Source organism: Nomascus leucogenys, chromosome 8 (genome assembly GCF_006542625.1).
Source record: "Nomascus leucogenys isolate Asia chromosome 8, Asia_NLE_v1, whole genome shotgun sequence".
Lineage (NCBI taxonomy): Eukaryota > Metazoa > Chordata > Mammalia > Primates > Hylobatidae > Nomascus > Nomascus leucogenys.
Window position 1 is genome coordinate 8905014 of NC_044388.1, and position 15490 is coordinate 8920503.

Below are 15490 nucleotides of genomic sequence, written 5' to 3' on the forward strand. Positions count from 1 at the left end.
TTTTTAGTAGAGACGGGATTCCACCATGTTGGCCAGGATGGTCTCGATCTCTCGACCTTGTGATCCGCCCGCCTTGGCCTCCCAAAGTGTTGGGATTACAGGCGTAACAATAAACAATAGCCTTAAGAAAAAAACAAGAAGCAACACAGATCATATGGGAAGCACAACTTTCTCAGCCAAGTAGCCCAAATTATGAGGAATAATCCTACCAAGAACACACCTAATACTGGAGGGGAAAGAATGCTTACACAAAACTGTTGTTTGCTTTGAAGCTTTGAATAAGTTCCGAGTTTTTATATTTCACAATTTATATACTTTATTACAGTCCACAGTCTGCTAAAAGCAGTAACAAGATATTTCACAAACTATTGTACAAATTAAGTCTTATGAATTTAATCTCATAAAAAATTAGGTGCATAGTCATACTGGCTAACCGAAAAATGCTATTTTATCTACAGCCTAAAATAAGAGACAGTTCCAACACTAAAAATTAATCCCAGCTTTTTTTTTTTTTTTTTTACATGTTTTACAAAAAAAAGTTTGTGCTCTTAATCAAAAAGATCCAGGCTAATTCAGCATGCAAAAAATAAATTTTACAAAGAACCCAAGATAATATTTTTCAAATACACTTTTATTTTCTTTTTTTCCTTCCTCACATACAGAACTTCTCCACATACCACATTTCTTGCAGCTATAAAGTCACTTGATGTTGGCCGGGTACCATTTTATCCCTAAAACTCTGTTGACATCAAAAGATGACAGTTGTTATATCCATAAAATATTTACATAGCACGGCACATTAAGCTTTAGACACTTGGCAATTAAACCACATAAAAAGAGGACAAGACCCCCATCCTACATGTTTGGAATCAGGTGTTCACTGGTCCCTATCTGGCGACTGTACACTGGCAGCACAGGCAACAGGCAGTTACTTCAGAGGACACTGAACACTATGATCTGGAAGCACGTTATGATGTAACCCAGTGTCATGTACCACACACCTTTCTCCAAGGTGATCTCATAATTCTAGAATGGAAGGTCCGGCTGATACGAAATGAAGACAGACAACACAACATTTACTCTGTGGAGATATCCTACTCATACTATGCACGTGCTGTGATTTTGAACATAACTCGTCCCAAAAACTTGTCACGATCATCCTGACTTTTTAGGTTGGCTGATCCATCAATCTTGCACTCAACTGTTACTTCTTGCCCAGTATTGTTAGGAGCAAAGCTGACCTGAACAGCAACCAATGGCTGTAGATACCCAACCTGGCAATAAAAGGAAAATATATTAATTCAAACTCTATGGAAACTTTATACTTTTCTCTACCAGGAATTGGCTTATTCTGTAAATTTTCTTTTTGAGACTGTTGCCCAGGCTGCAGTGCAGTGGTGCAATCATGGCTCACTGAAGCCTCAACCAATCCTCCCACCTCAGTTTCCTAAGGAGCTGGGACTATAGGAATATGCCGCCACAGCCCACTAATTTTTAAATTTTTTTGTAGAGACATGGTCTCCCTGCCCAGGCTAGTCTCAAACTCCTGGCTTCAAATGGCCCATCCACCTCGCCCTCCCAAAGTGCTGGGATTACAGGTGTGAGCCACCACACGTGGCTTGTAAATTTAAAAAAAAATTTAGATCCATTATTTTCTGTTCTCTGCATTCTTTTTAATTTTTTTGGAGCTGTAAGTCCATACCTGTAATTACTGATAAAAATGTTGGCTGGGTGTGACAGCTCATGCCCCTGAGCTCAAGTGATCCTCTTGCCTTGTCCTCCCAGAATGCTAAGATTACCGGTGTGAGCCACCACACCCAGCCTATTATCATTATTTTTTTTTTTTTTTGTGAGACAGTCTCGCTCTGTTGCCCAGGCTGGAGTGCAGTGGCACAATCCCGGCTCACTGCAACCTCTGACTCCCGGGTTCAAGTGATTCTCCTGCCTCAGCCTCCCAAGTAGGTGGGATTACAGGCACCCGCTACCATGCCCAGCTAACTTTTGTGTTTTTAATAGATGGGATTTCACCACGTTGGCCAGGATGGTCTTGATCTCCTGACCTCGTGATCTGTCCGCCTTGGCCTCCCAAAGTGCTTGGGAATATAGGCATGAGCCACCACACCCGACCCTTATCATTATTTTTTAATATTCTTTTTTGAAATGGAGTCTGTTGCCCAGGTTGGAGTGCAGTTGCACCATCTCAGCTCATTGCAACCTCCACCTCCCAGGTTCAAGTGATTCTCCTGCCTCAGCCTCCCATGTAGCTGCAATCACGGGTGCCCACCACCATACCCAGCTAATTTTTTTACTTTTAGTAGAGACAGGGCTTTGCCATTGCTACTAAAGTTGGCCAGGCTGGTCTTGAACTCCTGACCTCGGATGATCCATCTGCCTCAGCTTCCCAAAGTGCTGGGATTACAGGCGTGAGCCACTGCACCCGGCATTTTTTTTTTTTTTTTTTTGAGACATTGCACTATGTTGTCAGGCTGGAGTGCAATGGTGCAATCTCGGCTCACTGCAACCTCTGCCTCCCCGGTTCAAGCGATTCTCCTGCCTCAGCCTCCTGGGTAGCTAGGATTACAGGAGTGTGCCACCATGCTCAGCTAATTTTTGTATTTTTAGTAGAGACAGGGTTTCACCATGTTGGTCAGGCTGGTCTCAAACTCCTGACCTCGCAATCTGCCCGCCTCGGCCTCCCAAAGTGCTGGGATTACAGGCACGAGCCACTGTGCCCGGTCCCAGCCTTACTTTTTAATATTCTATAATCTTGATTTTAATTTACCTTTTCATCTGTTTCCACTTGTCCCTCCCCTCATATAGAAGGGTCTTTTAAATAATCTTTGGTTTTATTGCATTGTAATCACAATGTATTGACTGTAATGTATTTCTACTTTATGGAACTTAAAAGATTTTATTATTATTTCTTGTTATTTATTGTTTTTTTTGGTTTTTGCGACGGAGTTTTGCTCTTGTTCCCCAAGCTGGAGTGCAGTGGCACAATCTTGGCTCACTGCAACCTCCGCCTCCCAGGTTCAAGGGATTCTCCTGCCTCAGCCTCCTAAGTAGCTGGGATTACAGGCATGTGCCCCCATGCCCGGCTAATTCTTATTTTTAGTAGAGACAGGGTTTCTCCATGTTGGTTAGGCTGGTCTCAAACTCTTGACCTCAGGTGATCCGCCCGCCTCAGTCTCCCAAAGTGCTGAGATTACAGGTGTGAGCCACCGCACCAGGCAGTAACGAGCTTTTTTCTTTTCTCCCCACATGATACTTATTGATGACAGAGGAAAAAAAGTAACTTTATATTGTAGAAACCTGGCTGATACCACCTTAACCAAGGAATCAAGGTAGTATCACCATTAATGGAATGAAATGATACCATGTCCCTCCTGACACTCTGAGAACTCAACATTTCTTTTGAGGCACTCATGCCAAAATGCACAACCTATATTTAATCATGAAAAACCACCAAACTCAAACTAATGAACATAAAATAAGCCATCAAAGACCTGTACTTATTTTTGAAGAGTACAAAGGCATGAAACAGACTGAGGAAATATTCCTGATTATAGGCTGCTAAACATGTAAACAGTATGACATCTGGGATCAGGAAAACACTCTTGTCTTTTATTATAAAGAATACTACTGGAACAACTGATGGATTTTCAACAAAGTCAACAGATTCATAAGAGTACTATATGTTAACTTCCTTGTTAACTGTACTACTGTCTTTGTTTTCTGTTGCTTATAACACAATACTTGAAACTGGGTAATTGATAAAGAAAGGAATTTATTTCTTACAGTTAATGAAGGCTGAGAAGGCCAAGATCAAGGAGCTGCAACTGGTGAGAGCCTTCTTTGCTGATAGGTACTTTCAACAGAGTCCCAAGGTGGTGCAAGGCATCACATGGCCAGGGGGCTGAGCATGCTAACCTGCTAGCTCAGGTCTCTCTTTCTCTTCTTATAAAGCCGCTAGTCCCACTCCTATGATAACTCATTAGTCCACTAACCTATTTTTTTTTTTTCTTGAGCTAGAGTCTTGCTTTGTCACCCAGGCTGGAGTGCAATGGTGCAGTCTTGGCTCACCGCAATCTCTGCCTCCCAGGTTGAAGCGATTCTCCTGCCTCAGCCTCCCGAGTAGCTGGGATTACACGCACCCGCCACTATGCCCAGCTAATTTTTGTATTTTCAGTAGAGACGGGGTTTCACCATGCTAGTCAGGCTGGTCTAGAACTCCCGACCTCAGGTGATCTGCCTGCCTCGGCCTCCCAAAATGCTGCGATTACAGGCGTGAGCCACCGCACCTGGCCGCAATGAGCTTTTGATTTTCTTTTTTGTTTTTTGAGACGGAGTCTTGCTCTGTTGCCCAGGCTGGAGTGCAGCGGCGTGATCTCAGCTCACTGTAACCTCTGACCCCCAGGTTCATGCCATTCTCCTGCCTCAGCCTCCCAAGTAGCTGGGACTACAGGCGCCTGCCACCACGCCCAGCTCATTTTTTGTAATTTTCAGTAGAGACGGGGTTTCACCATGTTAGCCAGGATGGTCTTGATCTCCTGACCTCGTGATCTGCCCGACTTGGCCTCCCAAAGTGCTGGGATTACAGGTGAGCCACCGCGCCAGGCCTTGATTTTCTTTTCTTTTTATTTATTTTTTTGGTGGTGGGAACAGAATCCCATTCTGTCACCCAGTCTGGAGTGTGGTGGTACGATCTTGGCTCACTGCAACCTCCACCTCCTGGGTTCAAGCGATTCTCCTGCCTCAGCCTCCCGGAGTAGCTGGGACTACAGGCACACGCCACCAGGCCTAGATAATTTTTGTATTTTTAGTAGAGAGGGGGGTTTAGTAGAGAGGCCAAGTCGGCCAGGCTGGTCTCGAACTCCTGACCTCAGGTGATGCGCCCTCCTTGGCCTCTCAAAGTGCTGTGATTACAGGAGTAAGCCACCGCACCCGGCCTTGATTTTCTTTTTAAGTACTTTTCTACTTTCTCTACATAAGCACCTACTACTACCTCTATAATGAAAAAGAAAATAATATTTTAGAAATAATCATCTAACTTTAACGTATCTGCTTGGGTTCTGTGTTCTGAATTGTAGATGTGGGAACTCCATTTACCATCACCATTAAAATAAAACAAAACCTGAATAGATGATGCACAAATTAAACAGGGCTGGCGTCTACCTACCCCAGACAAGTGGTACGTGGTATGTCAACACATGCTTCAGCTTCCCAAAAGAGTAATCACCACATCAGAACTTCTCAATACTTACATGCAGTTTTTTCCCATAATATGGGAAATATTTTAAGTCTATCATTCCATTATGAGGATAAACTGCTACATTTGGTATATCTTCATTCTAAAGTTGAAAACAAAAGAAATCCTCTTTAGGTCACAAAAAGAATTTGTAAAAACTATGTTTATAATTAAAGGAATATCAATCACGAGCAGTTTGCAGAAACTACAATGCTGCTCCAACTATATTATCATTACAAGTGTATTTCTGAGAAGCTTGCTCATCTTGACTGCAAATATTATCTAACTAAACCCTTCCACATGAACTATCCTGATACTTACACTTCCAGATACACTCTATACTCTCTTTCATGAGAGTCCCTTCTTAATTATAGCCAGTTCCACTCATGTACTCCTGTAAAATCTTATCTGCCCTCCAAATACCAAATGTTAGCCTTTCTACCTACTAGCAGCAGGAATGCACGAGCAGATTTAGGACCGATGTTTTCCTCAAATGAATAAAATGCTGTGCTTCCAGACTGGAAAGCAACGGCCACCACAAGGTGCCAGCCTAGAATGCAGCACTCAGGCCTGGGAGACAGCAGGTGTCAGTTTCATGTGATTAATAACCAGAACTGCAACCAGAGGGGAAGCATGAGGGAAAATTTAAGGTACTCCAAGCAAAACTCTCCTCGACAAATTTAAATACTGTATTTATCAGGAATAAATTTATGAGCATATATAAATCATTAAGTATTACTTGTCTACTAGAATTCCATGTTTACCAACATACAAATCAGGCATCACCTATAATCCAATTAATTCATGCTATTAGTTATTTCTAGTATTATTCATGATAAATAAGCAATTTATGAAAATTCGCATGTAACACTTTCCAAATGGGCCTAATTCTAATGAGTGTAACTTTGTAACACAGACTGAGTAGTAGCAAACAGACCACAATGATTAAAATCAGTGCTGGGTTTACGGAACACTAGTTAAAATAAAACATTATTAAATACTTGAATTTTATATATATATAAAAAATTATTTTGAGACAGGGTTGAAAGCACACATGAAACAGCATAAAGCAAAACTAAGAATCCACTCTAAGGAGCTCTAGATTCTGCTCATTTCGTTTCATTATGAAGCAGCATATGGCTGTGGGGTGGGGTGAGAAACAGATGAAAGGCACTGGCCAGACAGCACAAAGGACAGAGTGATGATGGACCCCACCCACCAGACAAGCTCTAATGATCCAGATGAAGAACATGTGGAAAGGGTAGGAAGTAACAATGCTAGGAGAAATCGCAAAAGCCATTTGCAATCACTACTCAAACTCTACCCTACATTTGTACTCTTTAACTTAAAAAATAAGCTTAAAATCAAAGACAACATTTTATATTAGAGAAAAACTAGTCACTTTGATATCAGTGCTTTTCTGCATTAATTGCTTTTGTTGAACCTATTTTACCTTAATATATGACCTTCATTCACAGAACAGATTTCCTCAAAATGAAAAAAAAGGATTTTCTTTGAGAAACAGTTTACTGAGTATCTTGGAGTGTGTTTCTTTTTTCTTTTCTTTTTTTTTTTTTTTGAGACAGAGTCTCACTCTGTTGCCTAGGCTGGAGTGCAATGGCCCGATCTCAGCTCACTGCAGCCTCCTCCTCCCAGGTTCAAGTGATTCTCCTGCCTCAGCCTCCTGAATAGCTGGGATTACAAGTGTGCGCCACCATGCAAGACTAATTTTTGTATCTTTAGTAGAGATGGGGTTTTGTCATGTTGGCCAGGCTGGTTTCAAACTCCTTACCTCAAGTGATACACCTGCCTCAGCCTCCCAAAGTCCTGGGATTACAGGTATGAGCCACCACACCCAACCCAGAGTGGGTTTCCCACCAGACACCAGCTTAGCTTACACTTCCCTCCTTTAGGCCCAACAAGCCTTAGTGGGCAGCATCAATTACAGAGCAGGGCACTGGGGCTCAGAGTTAAGGCCAGGTGCTCACATAGGTGTGGCAGACGCTCAACTGCTCTCTCAGTGTGTGCCTAAACTGTGATCTTGGCAGGATTTTTCTTAATCTTTTAATTTATACCTTCTGTGAAAATAAACATTTAGAAATTGTAAAATATTAAAATGAGTATCTGAATAATAATGAGATACTCAGGGTGAAGCATATATGTCATAATTTTCTAAGTATATGAATAGCATATATATTTTTTTCTTTTTGCGATGGAGTTGCTCTGTTGCCTAGAATGGAGTGGAGTGGTGCGATCATGGCTTACTACAACCTCTGCCTCCCGGGTACAAGCGATTCTCCTGCCTAAGCCTCCCGAGTAGCTGGGATTACAGGCACATGCTACCACGTCAGGCTCACTTTTTTATTTTTAGTAGAGACGGGGTTTCACCATGTTGGGCAGGCTGGTCTCGAATTCCTGACCTCCGGTTTTCTGCCTACCTTGGCCTCCCAAAGTGCTGGGATTACAGGTGTAAGCCACTGTGCCCAGCAATTGCATCATATTGTAAACTATGAGCAACTAACTCTAAGAACCTACTGATGGTCACTAAGTTCCACTGAAACAAAATGGAGTTTTAAAATTAATGCATTTTGTTTCTTCCCATTTTTGATTTTCTTAATATGATTCATTTTCATAAGAAAATAAAACACTGAGAAAAAAACGACAAATATGAAAATTACATCTTTTGCAGGGATCATCTTTTAAGTTGATAATATAAAAGGCCACCTTGGCCATCTGTGGTGGTTCACACCTGTAATTCCAGCATTTTCAAAGGCAGAGGCAGGTGGATCGCTTGAGGCCAGGAGTTTAAGACCAGCCTGGCAACATGGCGACACCCTGTCTCTATGGAGAGAGAGAGAAAAAAGAAAAAGCACCTCCAAGGGTATGTTCAGTGTTTGTATTTTCAGTACTCTAACCTGTATAAAAACAATCAAGGCAGAACAAAATCAATACAAGACAAAATAAAAGACATATATATTACATAAAAGAACTAAAGAATTTAAAGAATGCTTGATATAGACAAATCTAATAGAAAATTGCAATTATGATACGTAGTAAATGCTTCCATCTGTTCTGGAGAGCCACACTTCTAAAATTTATGGGTTCTAACTGGTTTACTACTTGTGACTAGAATAGGGAATAAATGCCAAATTTTACAAACATTTCTTCCACTTTTGTGTTTTTCTAAAAACAAACAAAAAATCTACAACTAAATAAACAAAATTAAAAACCCACCTGCTTTGATTATTTTATGTACTTTACACACATCTCTCCAAAGCAAAAGGGAAAGCTAACTGAAATCCGAATCATTAAATCTGGATTTTTCATTAACATTTCCCCCAACTATTCTAGAAGTGAAGGATACATAATAGATAAACAAGAAGAAAAATGCATTTAAAACCTTAAGGGGGCCGAGTGCAGTGGCTCACGCCTGTTACCCCAGTACTTTGGGAGGCCGAGGCAGACGAATCACGAGGTCAGGGGATCGAGACCATCCTGGCCAACATGGTAAAACCCCATCTCTACTAAAATACAAAAAATTAGCCGGGCGTGATAGCGCGTGCCTGTAGCCCCAGCTACTCGGGAGGCTGAGGCAGGAGAATTGCTTGAACTCGGGAGGCAAAGGTTGCAGTGAGCCGAGATCGCGCCATTGCACTCCAGCCTGGGCAACAGAGAGAGACTCCATCTCAAAAAAAAAAAAAAGGAAGAGGTATATGGAATTGTTTATACTGACCAAAGGTTTACACAATTTAAAGCTTTTGCGCTTCTGGCTTGAATGTGTTTTCCCTTTAGGTGGTATTGGCTTTGTAGACCCAGCACTCCATCCAAGCTTATCTATGCAGCCTGCTCACAGGCTCCTGTATACAGGCGCACTGTCATGAAATTAGCACTTCTACCCAGCTGAAGCCTAGCATCCAAGCCCCAAGAACTTTCTACAAGAAAGCTTTGTGAACAAGCCCTGAGGATCATAAAGGGTTACCCAACATTTTTTCTAAATGTATCTTGTAGGCTATAATGTTCTGACTTGAGAGCTGACAATAGTATATGCTGCCCACTAGATTTTTAGAAGAATTTATCAAGAAAAGCTCAGCTGGGCGTGGTGGCTCACACCTGTAATCCCAGCACCTTGGGAGGCCAAGGCGGGCAGATCACGAGGTCAGGAGATCGAGACCATCCTGGCTAACACAGTGAAACCCCGTATCTACTAAAAAATACAAAAAATTAGCCAAGTGTGGTGGCGGGTGCCTGTAGTCCCAGTCACTCGGGAGGCTGAGGCAGGAGAATGGTGTGAATCCAGGAGGCAGAGCTTGCAGTGAGCTGAGATCACGCCACTGCACTCCAGCCCGGGCGACAGAGCAAGATTCCGTCTCAAAAAAAGAAAAGAAAAGCTCAGCTTAGATGTAGTATCTGGTTTTAAGTGAGATTCTGGCTTTTTTTGTGTGTGTGACGGAGTCTTGCTCTGTCAACAGGCTGGAGTGCAGAAGTGTGATCTCGGCTCACTGCAACCTCCACCTCCCAGGTTCAAGTGATTCCTTTGCCTCTGTCTCCGGAGTAGCTGGGACTACAGGTGCGCACCACCATGCCCAGCTAATTTTTTTTATTTTAGTAGAGATGAGGTTTCACCATGTTGGCCAGGATGGTCTCGATCTCTTTACTTCGTGATCCGCCTGCCTCAGCCTCCCAAAGTGCCAGGATTACAGGCGTGAGCCACCGCACCCAGCTGACTCTGGCTTTTTTGTACAAGTTTCCCATTCAGCTGTCTGCGGCACAAGGAGGTAAAGTGAATTGCCAGTGATCACACACATATAATTTCAACCCAGATGAGAAACCATGAACTTCCTGGCTTTTTACGCTACTCTAAATAGTGAATAAATACTCTTAAAAAATTAATAAGGACACTCCAAATCGGAAGTTCTCAAAATGTGGGCCTCAGACCAGCAGCATTAGCATCACCTGGAAACTTCAGTGAGAAATGCAAATTTTGGGCCGGGTGCGGTGACTCATGCCTGTAATTCCAGCACTTTGGGAGGCCGAGGCAGGCGGATCACGAGGTCAGGAGATAGAGACCATCCTGGCTAACATGGCGAAACCCCGTCTCTACTAAAAAAAAAAAAATTAGCCAGGCGCTGTGGCGGGCGCCTGTAGTCCCAGCTCCTCAGGAGGCTGAGGCAGGAGAATGGCGTGAACCCGGGAGGCGGAGCTTGCAGTGAGCCAAGATGGCGCCGCTGCACTCCAGCCCGGGCGACAGAGCGAGACTCCGTCTAAAAGAAAAAAAAAAAAAAGAAAAAAATGCAGATTTTGGGCCCTATCTCAGACCTACTGAGTCAGAAACGCCGGGAACGGAACCCAGCGAGCCAACGTGATTCTGATGAGTGATCAACTTTGAGGACCACTGAACAAGAAGTTTCTGCCCAAATAAGAAAGCCCATTAACAGTAAAAAGAATTTTTTTTCACAACTTTAAAGTGATTTCAATGTAACATTTTAAGTAAAATATTTCTGCCATACAATCAGAGTTGAAATGTTAATATTCAGCACAATGATAAATTTAGAACTTAATGTCTCCTCAGAACTCTTACCCATCTTTTACATTATTTGTCTTAGTGGCATTTGCAGCATGGAGAGAAAACAAAAGAAAGTTATGAGATGAAAACTGCACAGTATTCTGGAAAAAAAATTAAGTAGGGATAGGGGAGATAAATAATGCTTCTACCTTAAGGAAAATGCACCATATTTCATCAAATCTCAGATAGCACTGATGACTAGCACGCCAACTAACTATTAAGAAAGAGAAAAATGTCATGATACAGTATTAAGACACCATCAATTATAAGGGTAATCCCAATTTCAGTGTTACTGAGCTGGCAGAAAATAAGTGAATCTTAGAATTGATGAAATACGGTATATGTGAAAATAAAGGCAATGTGTGCAAAATCAAATACACATGGAAAATGTCTTTCTGAATTATCATTAAGGAAGAGAAAGACTACTCTCAAAAAGGTTGGTGGAATTTTATTCTAAGGCACTACAAAGGACTTTAAAATGTGACAGGGAAGAAAAAAAGATGACTAAATCATTAGACTTTTAAAGTATTTTAAGAAACATCAAAGATTTAACAGGAGTTACTTTTTGAATACTAACCTGCGAAACACAATCTATCCTTGGCACTCCTTCAGGCTTTAATCCAATTATCTAAGGTTAAGAAATAGTGATAAATTTAAACTTCACGTAAGTATGCAATGGAACTTCCTCCCTCTGTTGCTGGGAACAAGGGATGAAGACTTTGAGATTCACACCAACTCTGTATATTAACCCAGTGAGTTACATCTGCCTTTTACTTTAATCTTATTTGAGGGTATTAAAATGAACTTTTAAATAAAATAACTTCAGCAATCAGATATCTTATTACTGTACTGGGGCAATTTAGAAAATAAATAAGTTACCAAAGAACTGAAACAAAAGTACCCTTTGCTACTCTTAAAATATGAAACAGACAGAAACTCTTAAATCTAATTATTAATATTTATATGAACAAATAATTTAATGTATATAATAAGAACTGCAGAAGCATAATAATTAACTGTTCTTCACGAAACTATATTAGGTCACACTATCCGTGTTTCCATGAGGGCCCCACTGAGCCTCACTGTATCTCACAACCCATCTGCTCCCCAAAAGGCACGCATTGGGAGAGCCCTATTTTAAGACTCCTTTCATGTATGTAGCTGACAGAACTGAATCCTAACATATTTATACATTTTGTGAGGTAATTTTTTGGCATTCTGAAGTTATATGCAGTTACCATGTGAATGCACGTAAAATCTAAATATTCCTCTCAAAAGACAAGTATTGTTGCGCCCTAACTGGGAACTATACTGGTATGAAACCTCCTGCTACACTACGTAAGCTCATCTCATCACTAATTCCTGTGTGTCTGATGCTGTCCTCCTGACAAAGCCATGCCCTGAGTCATCAGCAAGCATGGTCTCAGACCATTATCATTCAACGAGACCATCTTGAGAAAGAAAACAAACCCAGAAGGTTGATCCTCTCCTGGCTTTCTACTGGGAACAAATGTTCAGCAATCTAGATGTCGTGAGGATACTTCTAGTAGACTGGGATTAAAAAAGGCATCTCTGTTAAAACAAACTTAATTCATTTTATAAACTAGATCATCTAGTTTCATATTACTTTCAGCTTACTTTGTTAACTTCAATTCTTAATTCTGAATGAAGTCTGGTTGAAACATCCCACTAACCATTTACTGAGCCCCTAGAATGCTGTGGGACAATCTGGAAGCTGTCAGTTGTCCAAGGCTTCCCAAAGGGATGAAGCAGAGGTTGGAGGGGTGTCAGTCTGGGCACCTCAGGGCCTAGCTGGTTCTCCCTATAGGGAAGCTCCTTATTTAGCAGTGTCAACTTCAAAAGATCCAAATTTTACTTTTATTAGGGATGGTGGCAATTTGCTCACCAATGATGACTTCAGTGATTTATAAACTCATGATTTTGAGAAGTCTACATCATGGTTTTAAATGACCAGGAATGACTTCACTCTTCGAGGGAGACCTTACAGGCCTCAAAAGGGTAAGTACATCAGAACACAACTCTGAAGTACATTTACAGAGCAGCAAGGCACGGGGGCTAGGGATCACTTCATGACTCAAGAAAAGCCGTATCATCTTCCTTTGCACAATGACCCTAATTCATTATTCCTGTCAGACAGAGAACATTAGCTTCTTCCTTTGCTCATTACTATACAATTTAGGCACCCTTCTGTAAAACAGCAAAATGCTGCTACTTTGGATACAACTGCAACATCCCACTGAACTCGTTAGAATGGGGTTTTATTTGTATTTCCGTTATTTAATTACATATACATATACTGATACTATAAAACTATGCTTTGCTACTATTTTGAAAAAGTTAAATAAGTTTGGAGTCTGTGGAATTTTAAATTATTTTACAACACAGGATCCACAGATGAGCACTGCACCCTAACAAGTCTCTGCTTTGGTTATGACAAGGAGAACATTTGCCCCTTGGAGCATTAATCTGTGCTGAAATGCATATAGGTATTTCCAAAGAAGAAAAGTTTAAGTTACTTTAACTCCTTACTGCATGATTAATCTATGAACCTCCTTTTTTTGTTTCTGCCATATAAACTTTCTTCCAGTGATCAATAAACATTACTGCTAGCCTTTAGAGCAAGCTACCCCCCAAATGATAACTTTTAATAAGGAAGGCATTAACCCAACCCAAACAATCTAAAAATAGTTGCCTCCTTAAAAGAGAATATTAGAAAAAAGCAGCAGCAGAGATAAAATATGTACGTACTCTGTTCATTTTCACAAGAATACAAGGGTTTCCTTGAGAATAGCCAAAATCAGGATCATTCATACCACTGCATGCTTGAAGTAACGAAATAGGAAACTGACATGCAACATAAACTGGACCCTTCTGTTCAAAAAGTGCTCCATCAGGACAGACTGTGAGGTTCTTCTGTTCTTCTAAAGTATATGCTAAAAAGGAAACATACATGTGTGCTAGATCAGCCAAAAAAGGTATTAAAAACAACCAGGAATATATTAACCTTTGGAAAATGTTCTTCAAACACAAAAACAGCAATGTCAATTACCAGATAACTTTAGGGAAAGAATGTTAAGTTTGCCCCTTTACCTTTTAACAGCTAACTAGTGCTCTAAAGTTACTGCATTTCAATAATCATACAAACTGGATTATAGATCCATCTCTTCTGTCACCATTAGGTGGCGGTACCAGCCACGGCCAAAGCATTATCTGAATGCCTTCTGCATGCTTGGTGACACAATGGAGAGGATGTAAAAAGGCACTGCTGCTGCCCTCATGGAGCTTACGGTTTTGTGGGGAAGAGAGACATTAAGTGAGTATAAAATCAGAATTGCAGAGGTATGAAGATATAGTGTTATGACAACCTACACTAAAAAAAAAAAAAAGCAACTGAACTGAATGCAGAAGGGTATGTGGGAGTTAATGAAGCTAGGAGAAGCACTTCCAATGAAGGAAGGTAGAAGCCAGACCATATAGTCTTGTAAACTATGTTAAAGAATTTTAAGGGGTGTGGGTGGGTGTTTTGCCAAACATCAATTAACAATCCACTAAAATGTTTTAAACCAGGGCAAGTGAATAGTATGAACATACTTAGGAAATTAACTTTTCTGTGGGGTCAGTCCAGAAGAGAAAAACAAAGGATCCGGAAAACAAGTTAGGAGACTATTAAAGCAGCCCAGGTGAGAGACTAGTTCATAGAAGGGGGTTTTTAGCAGAGATGGAGTTTACAGTGATAAAGGAGTAAAATGGTTAGAACTTGGCAATGGGAGGGAAGAGGGAGGAGAAATATGCAACAGACAATACAATTCTGCTCCGTACTTGGCAGTGTTTAGCCCAAGAGGCACAAAGTGAGCTAGCCTGATGTGACCCCTGCCCTCAATTAGCTTAATCTAGTGGACAATGCTTACTAATACAAAATTAACATATGGTATAACAGTGCCTCAGTAAGAACTATTGGTGTGTGGGTGCAACTGGTACCAGAAAAAGGTATTGAATTCAATGAAAGTAGAACCAGGCTGGGCGCAGTGGCTCATGCCTGTAATCCCAGCACTTTGGGAGGCCGAGGTGGGTGGATCACGAGATGAGGAGTTCAAGACCAGTCTGGCCAAGATGGTGAAACCCCGACTCTACTAAAAATACACAAAAAAATTAGCTGGGTGCGGTGGCAGGCGCCTGTAATCCCAGCTACTCGGGAGGCTGAGGCAGGAGAATCGCTTGAACTCAGAGGGCGGAGGTTGCAGTAAGCCAGGATCGCACCAATGCACTCCAGCCTGGGTGACAGAGTGAGACTCCATTTCAAAAAAATAAAATAAAATAAATAAATAACCAAATTTCAAAGAGTATGCCTCAAAAAGGAAGTGTAAAGTCTTTACCTTGGGGAAAAAAAAAATCACTGTCAAAATGTTTGGTTTCACCTTATCAGAAACTAGGTTACTGTGGGACTATGTACTCATTTAAAAGCAAAGAATGATTAGGTATTTTGTGGGGGTAGAGATAAACTTTATAACAAAACAGCATCATGACATCCAATACTCTGCAAAAAAAGTAAGTCCTTCACCAATTTCCCCAAGGGCTTCTACTGCATAGACTCTGTTGGTATAGGTCAGTTCATCAGTGACCTTTCTTATTATGCTGACTTCCACTTCCATACTATTAAG

General features: G+C 41.2%; 1 protein-coding gene across 4 annotated transcripts in view; it reads right to left on the bottom strand.

The window, feature by feature from the left end:
• Positions 1–610: 610 nt before the first annotated feature.
• The window catches only part of ATP1B3 (ATPase Na+/K+ transporting subunit beta 3), a 52653-nt gene continuing 37773 nt past the window's right edge, over positions 611–15490 (bottom strand). For 2 of the 4 annotated variants that reach the window (XM_030816721.1, XM_030816720.1), the window contains exons 5-8: positions 13581–13765; positions 11389–11439; positions 5265–5351; positions 724–1274 (exon numbers count right to left, since the gene is read on the bottom strand). In XM_030816721.1, the coding sequence (XP_030672581.1) occupies positions 1104–1274; positions 5265–5351; positions 11389–11439; positions 13581–13765 (494 nt within the window). In that variant the 3' untranslated portion in view covers positions 724–1103. Of the gene's footprint in view, positions 1275–5264; positions 5352–10826; positions 10847–11388; positions 11440–13580; positions 13766–15490 lie in introns of all 4 variants that reach the window. The other 2 variants (XR_004031270.1, XM_030816719.1) reach the window with 2 other exon arrangements.